Source organism: Calidris pugnax, unplaced genomic scaffold (assembly GCF_001431845.1).
Source record: "Calidris pugnax isolate Ruff unplaced genomic scaffold, ASM143184v1 scaffold95, whole genome shotgun sequence".
NCBI lineage: Eukaryota > Metazoa > Chordata > Aves > Charadriiformes > Scolopacidae > Calidris > Calidris pugnax.
The window spans coordinates 9,977,512-9,991,437 of record NW_015090885.1 but is presented as its reverse complement, the minus strand read 5'-3'; the positions used below and the strand labels follow the sequence as shown (position 1 = coordinate 9,991,437).

The 13,926-nt window shown below is 42.9% G+C and overlaps 1 protein-coding gene across 3 annotated transcripts; it reads left to right on the top strand.

The window, feature by feature from the left end:
- The first annotated feature begins 2,042 nt into the window (after nucleotides 1-2,042).
- Nucleotides 2,043-13,461, top strand: TAGLN3 (transgelin 3). 3 transcript variants are annotated; one of them, XM_014947408.1, is made up of 5 exons: nucleotides 2,043-2,428; nucleotides 2,895-3,076; nucleotides 3,934-4,108; nucleotides 8,699-8,801; nucleotides 12,913-13,461. In XM_014947408.1, the coding sequence occupies exons 2-5, from the start codon at nucleotides 2,897-2,899 to the stop codon at nucleotides 13,052-13,054; spliced, it is 600 nt and encodes a 199-aa protein (XP_014802894.1). In that variant the 5' UTR covers nucleotides 2,043-2,428; nucleotides 2,895-2,896; the 3' UTR covers nucleotides 13,055-13,461. The 3 variants fall into 3 exon arrangements, with proteins under 3 accessions (XP_014802894.1, XP_014802893.1, XP_014802895.1); XM_014947407.1 differs by having other exon boundaries at nucleotides 2,075-2,428; nucleotides 2,847-3,076; XM_014947409.1 differs by lacking the exon at nucleotides 2,043-2,428 and having other exon boundaries at nucleotides 2,715-3,076.
- The last annotated feature ends 465 nt before the right edge of the window (nucleotides 13,462-13,926 follow it).

Below are 13,926 nucleotides of genomic sequence, written 5' to 3'. Positions count from 1 at the left end.
TTAGGAGTCTGGGCTTTTTTTGGTGACTCCTCATAACATATTGAATAGCTCAGGCCTGGGAACACATTCTGTACAAACGGAATAAAAATATATGCAATCAGTAATGATTTTTCAGTTAGTCATATTATGGGACCTACTAGTTAGCCAGCTTTAGTCTCTTCAACGTGTCATGTTGTTCTGGAGTCAGTTGAGTTCCCTAATCAACATACCGTGCAGGTAGCCTATGCTAATGTACTATAGAGCTTTTAGTAAATTGCATCAACACTATTGCTTAAACAAAATAAATTAATTCCATTGTTTTTCCCAAGATTGATGGCACAAAAGCAGGGTTATGATTTGATTAATCATACTTTGGAAATATTGGGGGGGGGGGGGGGGGGGGGGGGGAAGGAGGGGAGAGGCTGGCATTTTTCCAGTCCTCTGCAGCTTTTCTGGTTTTCAAATCCGTATTAAAAATTGATATTGATGGACAAGCTTGCTTTTCAGCTTTCACAGTATGGAACAGTCCCTCGAGAATGGGTTGCATATCCAGCATCTGTGAAGGGGGAGACCTCCGCTCTGCAGCTTAGGAGAGTTAAATTACTCATCCCTGCCCCTGAAACGGGGTCACAGGCTGATGCAAAGGTAGGTGACTTTCATGAAATCTCATCACTAGTGAGCACTGAACACCCTGCTGTGACCAGAAACTGCCAAGCAACCTAGGTATCTCCCTTCTAAACAGCAGGATGCAAAAAGACACAAAAGTACAATATAAAGCTTCTTATTCTTCGTTGCACTGGCCAAAGAGTGTAAGGACTGGCCCTTTACAGTTGCTTGAATGGAAAGGACGTCAAATTCAAGTCCTGCCTTCTGCTGTTGCAGCTGCAGTTTACTCCTCCTCTGGTCTCCAGGCTTGGTCTGCAGTCTTGGTTCCTGCGCAATGGCTATGCCTTCAACAGCGTGTTCGCTGGGATGGAAAGTGCTCAAGTGGTGGCCCTGTCACGTAGCATGCTCTGAGTTATGTAATCAAATGTTTCATAGGGTTTTAAAACTACCAGTGCAGTGAAGAGAAAGGACTAAATGAATTGCCTGTGGAGAACAACAATGAATTGGGTCATCTATTAAATTTTTCATCTCTTGAGTCTCTTCAAGCCCAGCAGCATCCAAAGCGATATAAATCTGAGAATTCATGGTCTTAAAAAGAGAAAGTAGTGGATGAAGAAGCCATTAGGAGGTAGATATACAAGGAGCTGTATTCCTTTCCCCCTTTTTTTATTCTTCATAAATGCAGCAGGAGGACTTTTATTGGAAAAACTGATTGTGTATCCACCTCAGGTTTATCAGCCTCCTTTCATATGAATCATTTGCCAAAAGGGAACTATTTCATAGCAGGTTAGATAATACAGGATGGATGAAAGATGTTTGACAAAGTCTGATGCAACTCGGAGAGGACCAAAATCACTTCATTTAATAAAGGATAAATCTGTACAAATGTGACTGGAGGAAGAGTCTCTTGTCTTAATGCTCCTTTTCTCCCACCACTGCAGTGGTATAAGCAAAATTTAAACTACTGTACATGGGCATGGCTCCCCTGCTATCACTGGGGAGATGCTGACTCATACCAGCAGAAAATATGATCCTTGTGGTTTATGCTGGGTTTGCTAGTTTTCAGTGATTTCTCCTTGGTTTTAGCCGTTCAAGTTGTTTTCTTGGGACACTAGTACCCTATTTGATAGCCTAATATATACTGATGTGAGGATGATAATAATATTCTGCTACCTTCCTTCTCTTCCTTGACTTTTCATCCTGTTTTTCCCTTGTTGAAACTTTTTATCCACACTTGAACAAGGAGGAGGAGAAATTATTTTTCGTACTGCAAGCCTGTTAGCATCGTGATGCAGAAGGGAGAAAAAAGGTTTTACTTCAGCTTTGTGATTAAAAACAGACGAGATGCGTAGTAATTTCTGTTACCTTCATTTAACAGAGTCTGGTGAAGTCCCTCTGTTTGTATTTCTAGCTCTCTGGCACCGGGATGCTTAGTGCTGCTTGGGCTGATGCAGCCTAGGTGGAGTAAAACTGAGGCTGTGGGGTGAACAGCGCGAGGCTGGGGAAGCAGGCATGAAACCAGGCTGCAGATGGGCGAGATAAACAGGATCCCCAGGCTGTGACTGAGTAGGCAGGCCTCTTTAATGGCTCTTAGCAACGCCCCTGCTTTGACCCTCCTCATATGTGAGGAAAATCAAATCAATACACTGTTCTTCAAACCACGATGCTGCAGCAGCAGCAGGGCATTGTGGCAGCCTTCGTCTCTTAAACTCATCAACGCTTTTCTGTTTGCTGATCTCTGGATATCCATCCCTGCGTCTCTGCTGAGGAAGACCCTGACTGCACCTTTAATCGGATTGCTTGAGCTCCCATGTACAGCCGCCTTCTTATTAGCAAGTATTAGGTAGGCAATTTTAAAGTGCTTTTGGATTTGCAGGCAGCTTTAACATTGATCTGAGAACTCTATTGTATTCTCTGTAAACATAGCAGAAGCCTCTCTTTAAATCCTACTCTGTTTTAAATCTTGTCTTTCTTCTTCTGTTTTTGTGGTTGGGCAGGGGGGGCTGCTGTTTTTTCCTTCTTTTTTTTTTTTTTTTTTTTTTTTTTTTTTTTTTTTTTTTTTTTTTTATAAAAATGTTGTAGCTGATTTGTGCTTTTGGAAAAGGATATTCCCTCGTTGATCCCTCCCCTGTTCTGCAGAACAGCTATAACCGGTGCCATACAGTTACTTTCAGTGTTGATGAACATCTGTTCAACTGTCTAACGTATAGGGCAGGCTGCTCACTCTTTTATTCTTTAATTTTCCGGTGCGTACTTCAAAGCTGCAGATCAGGACTCTACCCACTAAGTAAGTTCTCCTTGGGTTCCAGAGATGGCTAACAGAGGACCAAGCTATGGCTTAAGCCGAGAAGTTCAGGAAAAGATTGAACAGAAATATGACCCGGAATTAGAGTCTAGGCTGGTGAACTGGATTATTGTACAGTGTGGAGAACAGATAGAGCACCCTCCTCCTGGAAGGCAACATTTTCAAACCTGGCTGATGGATGGAACAGTAAGTGTTTTGTCCAATTACATACTCGCATGTTGTTATATGCACAGTGTCCTTGTATTCTGTCTTCATCTAGCTAAACTGGTCAGAGCTCATCGCCAATGCAGAAATATATGTCTTATTATCTGATTTATTTCTTTTTGACCAGGAATCTCTATCTCAGAAGATAATTATTCTACTAGTGCACTGAGATTAGTACAGTACTTATGATTCTTATGAGTCATGCATGTTATATATGAGTATGACTCATTCCTTCAGCACCTCTTCTCATACAGTTAAATGAGATCTATTCTAAAATCAGATGTATACTCTGCTCTTTAAGAAATATTCAGTGTTGACAGGGAAAGGTGAAGAGATATAGAAAATTTGAAGGATTGGATTATGTCATAACTGTTTTCTTCTTTGGAATAATTCTGTAGCTAAAACATTGTATTCCATTGGTTTATTGAACAACAGGCAGATTCTGCTGTTTGCAGTGGGCTGTAAGAATACGCTAATCATTGAATGTCTGCCAAAGTGACTTTAACAATATTTCAATTGACATTGCTTATTTTTTTGGCTCAGGCATGTGGTTTCTTCTCTGTCAGTTGTTATGTAACCTTTACCAGTGATTGCTTTGTTGTTTCTAGCAGATTAGGATTTATATGCTCAGGCTATTGCCATCAGTTAATGAAAGCTTTAAAACATTTCTAATACACTTTGATTATTATCAACTCACTACTTTGTTTTTAATTGAAGAAATTATATCCCTGACAGAAACTGGCCAGGTCAAAAGCATTTTGCAGCATCATTTCATGTGCAGAAATTGTCTTCTAGTTTGGTGACTGCTTTCTAATTTTGTTTCTGTATTTATCTCTCAGCTGTTATGCAAGTTAATAAACAGTTTACATCCAAAGGGAAACGAGCCCATTGCAAAGATCTCTGAATCAAAAATGGCTTTCAAGCAGATGGAACAAATTTCTCAGTTCTTAAAAGCTGCTGAAATCTACGGAGTAAGAACAACAGATATTTTCCAGACAGTGGATTTATGGGAAGGTAAAAATAATAAACTGGAAGTCAGCTTGCAGTCTTCATTTTACTTTGCTTTGATGTGTTGCGATGGTGCATTTTGTCTAAGACATATTCTCTAATGTAATTATCTTTTGTTTCTGTTTGCCTTACCTCATTACCATGTTCTTCCGGTGGTGCATTATCTCTTCTGAGGGGTTTATACTGCCCTGAGGACATAACGGAGCCTCTCCGAGCTCATGTGTTATCCGAAAGCCCAATCATTCTGATAGAAATCCTCAGACCTTGTAAAAAATGTTCTCTATGTTAATTATTTCCAAGTAAATAGCTTCTAATAGCAAATGCGGAAACCCCTTATTTTCTGATGACAAGATTTTATTGCCATTTTCAAATTATAAGCAAAGCTTAAATTAGAGCTATAAAATACATTCCCAGGAGCATCTATGCCTCTGTGAAGCTTATGAGGGCTCATTTCTGACTAGCAAGAAGCAAAATTCACTGCTATAACCATGTTAGCTGAGCATCTCTCTCTAAGCATACAGTCTTTTAGGAGAGGTCACTATGGCAACAGCAAAAAAAATTCAGAGTGCCCCTGTGGTTTTGCAGTAGCCCAGGTGAAGGCTATCTCCATCCCATGCTCGAAGTGGAAACTGCACGTTCTAGCTCCTGAAGAGCTGAGTCATTTGTGCATTCTTATGGCTGGTTTTGCCCATGCCTTCTGCTGTGGTGATGCACCTCTTGCTGGAGCTCTAACCAAATACACTGTGTATCCTGCATCTCTCTGGACAAAGTGATGAGGGCTCAAACAAGGACAGCTGTGAGGTAGTGAAAGGGTCAAAAATCTGCCATGAGAATGAAACAGTGGAAAGAGGAAAATGATCCATTGAGAAAGCTGGTCGTATAGTCTGTGTAGGAGCACACATGGAGCGGAAAAAGTGGGGTCTGTCTTCACAGGCTGTCGGGATATGTGGAAGAGATCACTTCCCTGAAGGACAGCTCGAGGAATGAAGGACTAGGAGGCTCTTTGCAGATGGGCTAGAAAGGAAGGGTACACTGACAGCTGGAGTTACTGGGATCTGTAATGTTCCCAGGGTGCCAGATTTGCTTGACAAATCCTACTTTTGGGCACAAGGACAGGTTTGTTTCTTCCAGTTCAGTCTTCAGTGTTTCATCTAAGCTACTATTAAATGAAGGGATTTGCACTTCCCTGAACGCCCTCCCCACCCCCCTTCCTCAGTCTAGAAGGCTGCTGAAAGAGAAGCTCCATCTATCTTGTAAGGGATGATAATAGCTCATTTCAGATGCTGTTCTTTGCAGTCTTTTGCATCTCATAATGGCTTCTCACCATGCAAATCAAACTATGGTACATTGATCCTTACGATGAAAAGGACTTGCTTCAGAGACAAAAAGCTCCTAATTATGGTGGCTCTCTCCTCATTTCTCTTCCTTTCACTCATCACCTTTTCTCAACAGATGTAAGGGAAAAAGCTAGTATCTTCCGGAGAACAGGAAGTCAAAACACAACTTGCAACCTAGGAGGGAGATACGCAAACCTTTTCTCTGCTATTATTTTAGGACTTTGCAAAACTGGTCTGTGTCTCCTCACTTTCCTACTCCCTTTTCATCTGTCCTGCTGCTCATTTCAGTGCTGAGATGAAACAGTATGTCTCCCCAGCAGTGAGTCACTACAGGCTTTTTGTGTCTGACCATAAGTCTGACCTCTAGCATCTGTATTGCTTCAGGGCTGCATCGTCTGAACCTGGATGCATTAGCTGGACAGAAAGGACAGTCTCTTTTTCACTATTTCATAATTACAGCACTCCTAACACTTCAAGCCATAACCTCTTTAGAAAGAGAGGAGCTGTCAATATATGTTTATAGGGAAAGAAAAGCGTATTTGACTGAAAAACAGCTTTTCTCTGGCACTAATTGTTTTCCAAGAGCTTTTGCTTTGAAATTCTTAGTAACGATTAATGAAAATGTTTTAGGATGCAGTCTGCTGTTGGCTGGTTCAAACTCACTCAGTCCATCTGGTGCACTTTTCCTCATCTCTGCAACTTCTTGGTCCAGGAGAAGTATCACCTCTTTTCAGTCCTTTCTTAAATGTAGTGCACTGAGCAACTTTCCCTAATCCGTGCCCAAGATTTTATGTTCATTTTTTTTCACAGATCCCTCCCTGGGATGTTTCCAGGCAGGCAAGAGGCAGCTGCACCTCTGGGTTGCTTGTTAAGCCTTCACAAAAGAGCATTTCAGGAATGTTGTCCAGAGCACAGTACTGGATTTGAACCTTCCTCTTTCTGAACCTGGAGAAAAAGGCCCTTTGGCCAGGTTTCCCCAAAGAGAAAGGTTTATTGTTAAAAATGACCTTTCTCCTTGTACAGGCAAGGCCGAGGTGGATCCTCTGTGACGCTGTGCTATTCAAAGCACGCTGCAGAGGACACTGAAGATGCAGAGGAGATGTCAGTGTGGGTCCCTGCAGCATGATTCAGGGAGGCTGAGGCTGGGGGCCGGGCAGGCGGCCCTCATGGCTGTCAGAGAGCAAGTTCTGGTGCTGGGGGAAGGCACTGACCACAATTTTCTGCAATGCCAGAGTCAAGCCTGGCTTCAGAGGATGCAGATTATCCCTTTCTGTCCGGTGGCTGCAGTGTTAGGTGACTTTCTCAGTGGAAATGTAAAAACTTTCACAGCCCTCGTTATGCTGACCATCAAGCCCCTTGTATCCTTTGCTGGAAGAGGGCAAATGTCACAAGGCCACATGGATTTGGAATCTTCTCTCACTCGTAGCACCCCTCATGGGCAACAAGGAGGCTGTGGGAAGCAGGGCTGTGGCCGTGGCTTTGTTTTGTCACGTGGCACTCGGCTCCCACTGGGTCTGTTGTTCCTCTGCAGCGTCTCCCACTCACCACTGACAAATAGAGCAGAGCTGAGTGCGGAGCGTGGGGGGGCTGCCAGATGGCTCCGAGAGGCTGATCATCATATTTTGCTACCCGTCTTTTGTTTCTTTTTCTTTTTTTTTTTCTGTGCTTGCCGTCATTATTCAGCTCATTCACTTTTAAATCCTTCTTCTCATCCCTCTTCATCCCAGTCCGTCACCACGCTCCTTGTTATACGGGAGGCATCCCAAGGACGTTGTATGTGGCATCTGTTAGAGCATATGGTGCATCTGCTGCTTCGGGGAGCTCTGGGTGTCTCTGCCTCGCGCTCCTCCATGTGCGCCTGTGTACGCGTGCGAGGTGTCGCCCCTTCAGCTGCCCTCTTAGGCAGGGACCCCGTCTGATGCAGTTTGCTGTAACAAATACAGTAAAATGAGGGTTCTGGATGGCCGACAATTTATTTTCTGAGCAAACGGTTCCCCTGCAGACAGGATTGCTGTAAACTTTAATAGGCTGTACGACAGCCACAGTTGGAAGCTGCTAGATGTTTTCAGCTTTGGGGTGTCTTCGTCACCTCAGCCCAGTGCATTACACGTTTAGTTTTGTATGAACCAAAGCCCTGAACTGCATCTGCCTATAACCAGGGTGATGCACAGCATAAACACAGAATGTGCAACGCTCACTTCCCTCTACACTCCAGCTGGTTTACAGCCATTTTCATTAATACTAGTCTACTGGAGGTGTTTCTGAAATCTGTTACCATCACGTCTCTAGTATCTCATGGGTTTATGAATTGCTTATCTTCCCATGTGAAGAACTTGCAGCCAAAATCAGATAAATTATTTTAAGAAAAAGGAAGGACTAGAACAGAAAGAAAGGGAGGGGAATCACAGAAACACTTACGGAAGGATTTCAGAACAAGGGAGAGGCAAAAGACAGGTTTTCAATAACTCACCACCTCACACAATTGGAAATAACGTGCTGCAACTCATCTTTGCTAGGAAGTTTTCCACAAGTTATCGTGTCTGGATTGGGTAATGACTTAGAGTCTGTCTGACTCTGATGCCTTTATGTTCCCTGCCCTTTTTACACCAAATGACAAAGAACTGAAAAAAAAAGGAGTTATCTTAATTTTTTAAAAATATCTATGTCTTTTTTTAATTCACTGGAGAGTTTTGGAGGGGATTTGATGGTTAAATTGGGAAGGACTAATACGAGTTATCTGCACCAGAGCTCTCCAGGATTGCCATACACTCTGTTAGCACAGGGACTGGCTGTAAACACCAGGGGTTAAATGGTGGGGTCAGTCTTACCAGTTTGCAAGTGAAGAAACTGAGACACAGCAGTTATTTACCACAATGTTCTCCTTCAGCCGTGTTTTACTGAGTATAATACCATTCTTTGTATGCCAAAATGATCCCTTCTTAGGAGAAAATTTTGCCAAAAGGATTATCTAGAAGGACTTCAGTAGTATGGGGAAAGGCACTGAAATAGCCAGAGGCCTGGAAACCTGGAAATATCTGAATTGTTAAGTTTTCCTTTAACACTCTCCATTTGATGACTTTTAATAAGCTCTTGCATGTTAGTACCTATATTCAGCAACTGTAAAATAGCATTTATAATGCTGTTAATGTGCTTTTTGAGGGGAGCTGAGTTAATGTGTTGGATAAAAGTGTTTATCAGTGTGCCAAGCTATTTGTTGTGCAAGGATTTCTTATATTGATTTCACTCTCTGGCTTTCTAGGGAAGGACATGGCAGCAGTGCAGAGAACCTTAATGGCTCTGGGCAGTTTGGCAGTCACCAAGGACGACGGCTGCTACAAAGGGGATCCATCCTGGTTTCACAGGTAAAATCCAAAGCACAGCTTCCCAGACCTGTCTTCCCATAATATTATATGTGTGCCTTTAGGCTTTAAGGAAATTTAAAGGGAAAGGAAGGTAAGAGTCTTTCCAGAATTTCCTTGTAATTGAGAAATTTTCTCTCGGGAATCTAGAGGAGGGAAGCAAAGACCAAACAGGCAGCAACATTTTCTAACCTTCACTAGTTCCCAACTTTATCACCATCACTGCTAAGCCCACAGCTTACCATAACTTGTCAGCCCAAAGTTACAGCTATGCTGCTGCCTTTTCTCGTGTAGCCCCCCTCACCACACCTTACGTGTCCCTTCTGCCCTGGAGCTGCAACAGCACTGCTGGTACCAGGATGAAGGAGTGCATTGCCCATGGCTCCAGCCCTGTTTTCTTCCTGGAGGCACCCCTTTTAAACAAGGCTGTCACAGGCTGTGTTAGTGTGGACGTGTGTGTGCACGTGTGGGGACCCTACCGGATGGCTGGCTTTTGGTAGTGCACACAGGTAGGAGTGCAGCATCCTGCTCCAGGCACATTCGTAGCACAACCCTCTTGCTGCATGATCACTGAAGAAGAGACATAATTTTCTTGTCCACTGACGTTATCCCTGACTCTTATTCCTTGGAAGAATAGCAACGATACTTAAGAATTTCAGGCACCAGTTTTGATTACATTCACCTGTTTAGCAGCGCCAGCTAATCCTCTGTATCCATTTATGAAGAAAAGGGAACAAAAACGGCAGCAGCCATGCAGATATGTGTGTCATAAGAGTAACTGGTAGGAAAGGGGTACTTTTGCCTCACATCAGATAACAGACAGAAAGCCTAATGAAGACAAGGCTGTCATAGATGTCAGCAAACCCGCATAAAGTGACCCCTTTACCAAGGAAAAGAGAAGGCAGGAAGCCTGTTTCCATTTCATCAAACCAAAAATTATTTCATTTCCTAGTCATCTTTTTTCTTGGGGAGCACCACTTATCTGTAAACAATTCTCTGCCTTGGCAAAGCTGTGTATTTGCTCTAAAATTCCATTTGTTTTGGCTGGGGGCTCTGAGAAGCGGGTACAGGAAGAAAAGGAAATCCTCCCGCAGTTATCCCACCTGCCCCACAGGCATATTATTGACATGAGAATCCGCCATCCAGGAGTCCAAGAGTATTTCTTGTGCTGAAATGTCTGAGACATGTTAGCAAAAAGAGTGCTGGCTGCTTGTCTTTGGTTTCCTAGAATTTTCTGATGTCTAGGTGAGGCTCAGCGAAAGCAAAGCAAGCTTCACTTAGTTTTCCTTAAACGTTGAGCTGGTTTAACTGAGGCTAAGGGAGACTTGAATTTTAGGTGAATGAGTGCAAACTCCTATGCATTCTTTATATGAAATCAGTTTAAATTAACTTAATACAGTCCACAAAGAGATTTGTAGTTACTGAATATAATTGGGTTTAAAATTCAAATCCAGTTACAGGCTTTAATATAAACCAGACATGAAATCACTATGACCCAGACAGGCTTATTTGTTTTATGTAACTAAAACAAAGTCCTACATGGAAAAATTAATTTTCATCTGGACTCTCAATGGTAGGTGGGAGCAGTTTTCATTGGCACAAATGAAGATGTGATCACCTCCCTTCTCCCCTAGCTGTCTGTCCTGCCCGTGCTGCTTGGATAACCAATCCATATCTATTGCAGCCCCTTAGGTAGCATTTTATGGCCATTGCTTTAAGGAAAACTGATGCTATTTCTATAAGGAAATAACATATGGCAGATCAGGAGCTGTTTTCTGAGTAGCTTACCCACCCCTTCAGGCAGATCAAGCCCCCTCACCGCCACCCAGTGTTTAGTCATGAGTCAGGGCTTTCAGGATGATTCTTAATCGCCTTAAGTTAAATTGAAAGAAGTCTAGATTAAATGGAACAGGAGTATCCATGCAGGGATCTACAGTGATTAAGATACCCCCACACAAGCTGAGCCGTTTAACTTTCCCTTGCCAGGCCTTCCTTGTGCACCCTAGTGAGGTTCGTGGACCCATGGCTGTTTGTTGTCTTGTGGTTTGGCAGCCACAAGCCCCGGTGCAAAGTTGGCATGAGAAGTTAACAGATCTGCCTGGTGGGCTCAGTTTGCAGTAAGGGTGATGCCAGGCAATGGCAAACAGGCCAGATAGAACTTGAAATAGGGTGAGACACTGACAGGAACAGACATCTTCACCAATTTTTCTGCAGTCTCAGTTAAGGCCATTTCCATTAACTTAAAAGTAAATCATAAGTACATGTTTTATCTGTAAGACCATCATATGCTAAATTGGGTGCTTATGAAGGTAACATGACACTGTCTGATCCAAACTGTTTATGTAATCAACTTCTATTAGCGTATCCAGACTTCCCTTTGGTGTCTCTTTTTATTTCTTCTCTGCAGTTCTCATTTTTTTTTTCTGTTCAGAGTTACCTTTTCAACTTTCTGTGGAATTACTCCACAACACAGCTGAAAATTCTAGGAGGAAAGAGAGAAAAATAATAGAACGTGTTCCTGGGATTTTAATTAAAATAAAGGCAGACACAGTGAACCTAAGATTCGGTTATGTAATAGGAGTCGTTCTAAAAACATCCTCTCTTGGAGATCCTGGCAGTAGTTTGGTGCCTGTGTAAGGATTCTGGAAAAGAAATTAAGCAGCAGTGAGAGGGGGTTATTTTCTGAGGCGCCCAAAGTTCTGTGTGCCTCTGTCCAAAACAGCATGCTTTCTGGCAAGAGCTGTGGGGTCTGAGAGCCTGTGGTGGGCTTCCATAGGCCCTCTTGTTAGTCTGTACATCAGCACTGGAGACCCATGCTGAAAAATGACAGGTCAGTACTGGTTTTCTCTGGACCTTTTGGGTTTGCTGGGCTTTCAGGCAGACATGGGAGGTTCTGTGGTGTCCTGAACACCCTGAGCCTAGCAAAGCAAGTGATTTTTTGGACTCAAGCCAGGGTGCTCAGCACAGTACAGGATCAGACCCTCACAGAGAGGATTATGTTGATGGTTTGCAATCACAGCAGGCACCTAATCTAGCATTCTCATCTAGTGGTGGGGTGGGGAGAAAAGGGGACTTGTAACTCGATGCAATATTGCAGGGTAACCTGATTCCAGGACAAACAGACACCGAAGGGAGAAGGGTTGTACCTGGGTGGGAGTAGAGTGCTTGATTGAAAGCCTCCCTCCCCAGAGTCTGGGGCTCTGCCAATTCTTACGGCTTATTTGGCAGCAACAGACTGATTCTTCTCCCTTGTAAAAGACTTGTTTTCCCCACCTTGTATAAATGAAAGATTAATCTAAGATGTTTTCTAAGTTTCTCACAAGGCAGCAGAGTACAAACTTTTATGCTGCTTCTTAACTGCCACTTTTGCCCTTGGTATTATTTTCAGGGGAAAGAGTCTCCTTTTAAACTCCAACAAAGATTCATTGATCTAAAAGGCTTTTGAGACCAAGGACAGTGAACAAAAGTGGTCAGTATGTTTTGACAGAAGGTAAAGGGCTGTCATACAGTTAAGACACAGGTGCAACGGGCAAAGTCTGTTGCTTAGAGGAGAGAGATCTGGAAATGGCAAGAGAGCAATTGTTCTATCCTGCAGGCAACACTCATCCACTCTGCAAAAATGAGCAAGTCACTTCTCTGTCCCATTGTTTCTCTGGGTACATTCAGCTCTTATTTACTCCTCTGACTTGAATTATACCAATTTGTACTGTTGCTCTAGATGGGTATCAACTTGTATTGCAGCTCAGGTAAGTTTCTCATTGATCGGATTCCATGGACTGCAGCTTTTAAGGGCTGTAGGGCTGAAGGCAATCCTATCATGCCTGTTATATACAGCACTACATAAATATTTTACCTGTCATAGCTGCTGGGAAAACCCCTTGGGGTTTTGGAATAAGCGCTACAGTGAAAGTGACTGGAGCATTACTTCTAACTGCAGGAAAACAATTAGCACAGCCAGTACTGTCCAGCCCATGGGATGGTGCAAATGAAATATTGAATTACTGGGGACACATCTGTCAACATGAACCCATTTCTGATTGCTTTTTGTGCTCCTCTGGGGATATGAAGAATGACGGTATATGTGTGTGTTGCTTTTTTGTGTGCATCTGGACAGGAAAGCCCAGCAGAATCGACGAGGATTTTCAGAAGAGCAGCTTCGTCAGGGACAGAACGTAATAGGCCTTCAGATGGGCAGCAACAAAGGAGCATCACAGTCGGGTATGACAGGCTATGGGATGCCAAGGCAGATTATCTAAAAGCATCTCTGTCTGTAGAGAAAACACTCCTTCTGCAGCATGGTCTGTTAAAAAAAGAAAAAGAAAAAAAAAAAGCTCATTAGTTCCCTTTCTGCCTGGTTTTTAATAGTTAGCTCTCTCTAAGGTTTGGGATATTTTTGGTTTGGTTTGTTTTATTTGCAGCTGCAAGAGTTCGTATAGGAACTTGGGTTTTCGTGGTGGTGTGTGTCAGTTCACAGCACGTGCGCACTGCTGCCTCCTACTTTTCACTTCTGAACTATGCAACGACAATTATTCTGTATTAATTTATTTGCAAAGTGTTATCTTCCATATTTGTCTCACACGGCACTTGTATTTCAACCAGTAACCTCGTTCTTCAATTCAGTGATGATATTGTTTGACCTAAGAATAAAGGCAAAATAAAGTCACCTTTTAGACTCGTTATTTAAAGGAGGTAAAAGTAATTAAAACCAATGACCCCATGGTACAGTGCTGAGGAATTAAATGTTTTGAATGGTTGATCTGTCTCATCTCTAACTCAGAGTTCTCTGAGTGACTCCTCGATATAGTGTTTACAGTCTGTTACGTGTTCAGTTTAGTGTTTGTCTAAAGGCACACCCACTGTATTTTCCTAAAAAGAAGATGTATTATCCACTGAGTCTGATTCATGTCGTCCCACCCAATTTACCTCAGATTTCCCTTGAACCTAGTGTGCTGGGTTGACTGCAGCTGGCAAACTTGTGGGTTGAGATAAAACCAGTTTAATAGGGAAAGCAAGAGCTGTGTGTGAAAATAAAGCAAAATAAGGGATGAATTTGCCGCTTCCCATTGGCAGGCCGACATTTAGCCACTCCCTGGGGAGCAGGGCCTCGGCAGGCATGATGGTTGGTTGT

What these genes read in the sequence shown, in the direction of transcription:
- TAGLN3 (XM_014947408.1), top strand. Translation starts at nt 2,897, where the DNA reads ATGGCTAACAGAGGACCAAGCTATGGCTTAAGCCGAGAAGTTCAGGAA. An exon ending in CCTGGCTGATGGATGGAACA is followed by an intron (nt 3,077 to 3,933) that starts GTAAGTGTTTTG and finishes TTTATCTCTCAG; the next exon opens with CTGTTATGCAAGTTAATAAA. An exon ending in GATCCATCCTGGTTTCACAG is followed by an intron (nt 8,802 to 12,912) that starts GTAAAATCCAAA and finishes GCATCTGGACAG; the next exon opens with GAAAGCCCAGCAGAATCGAC.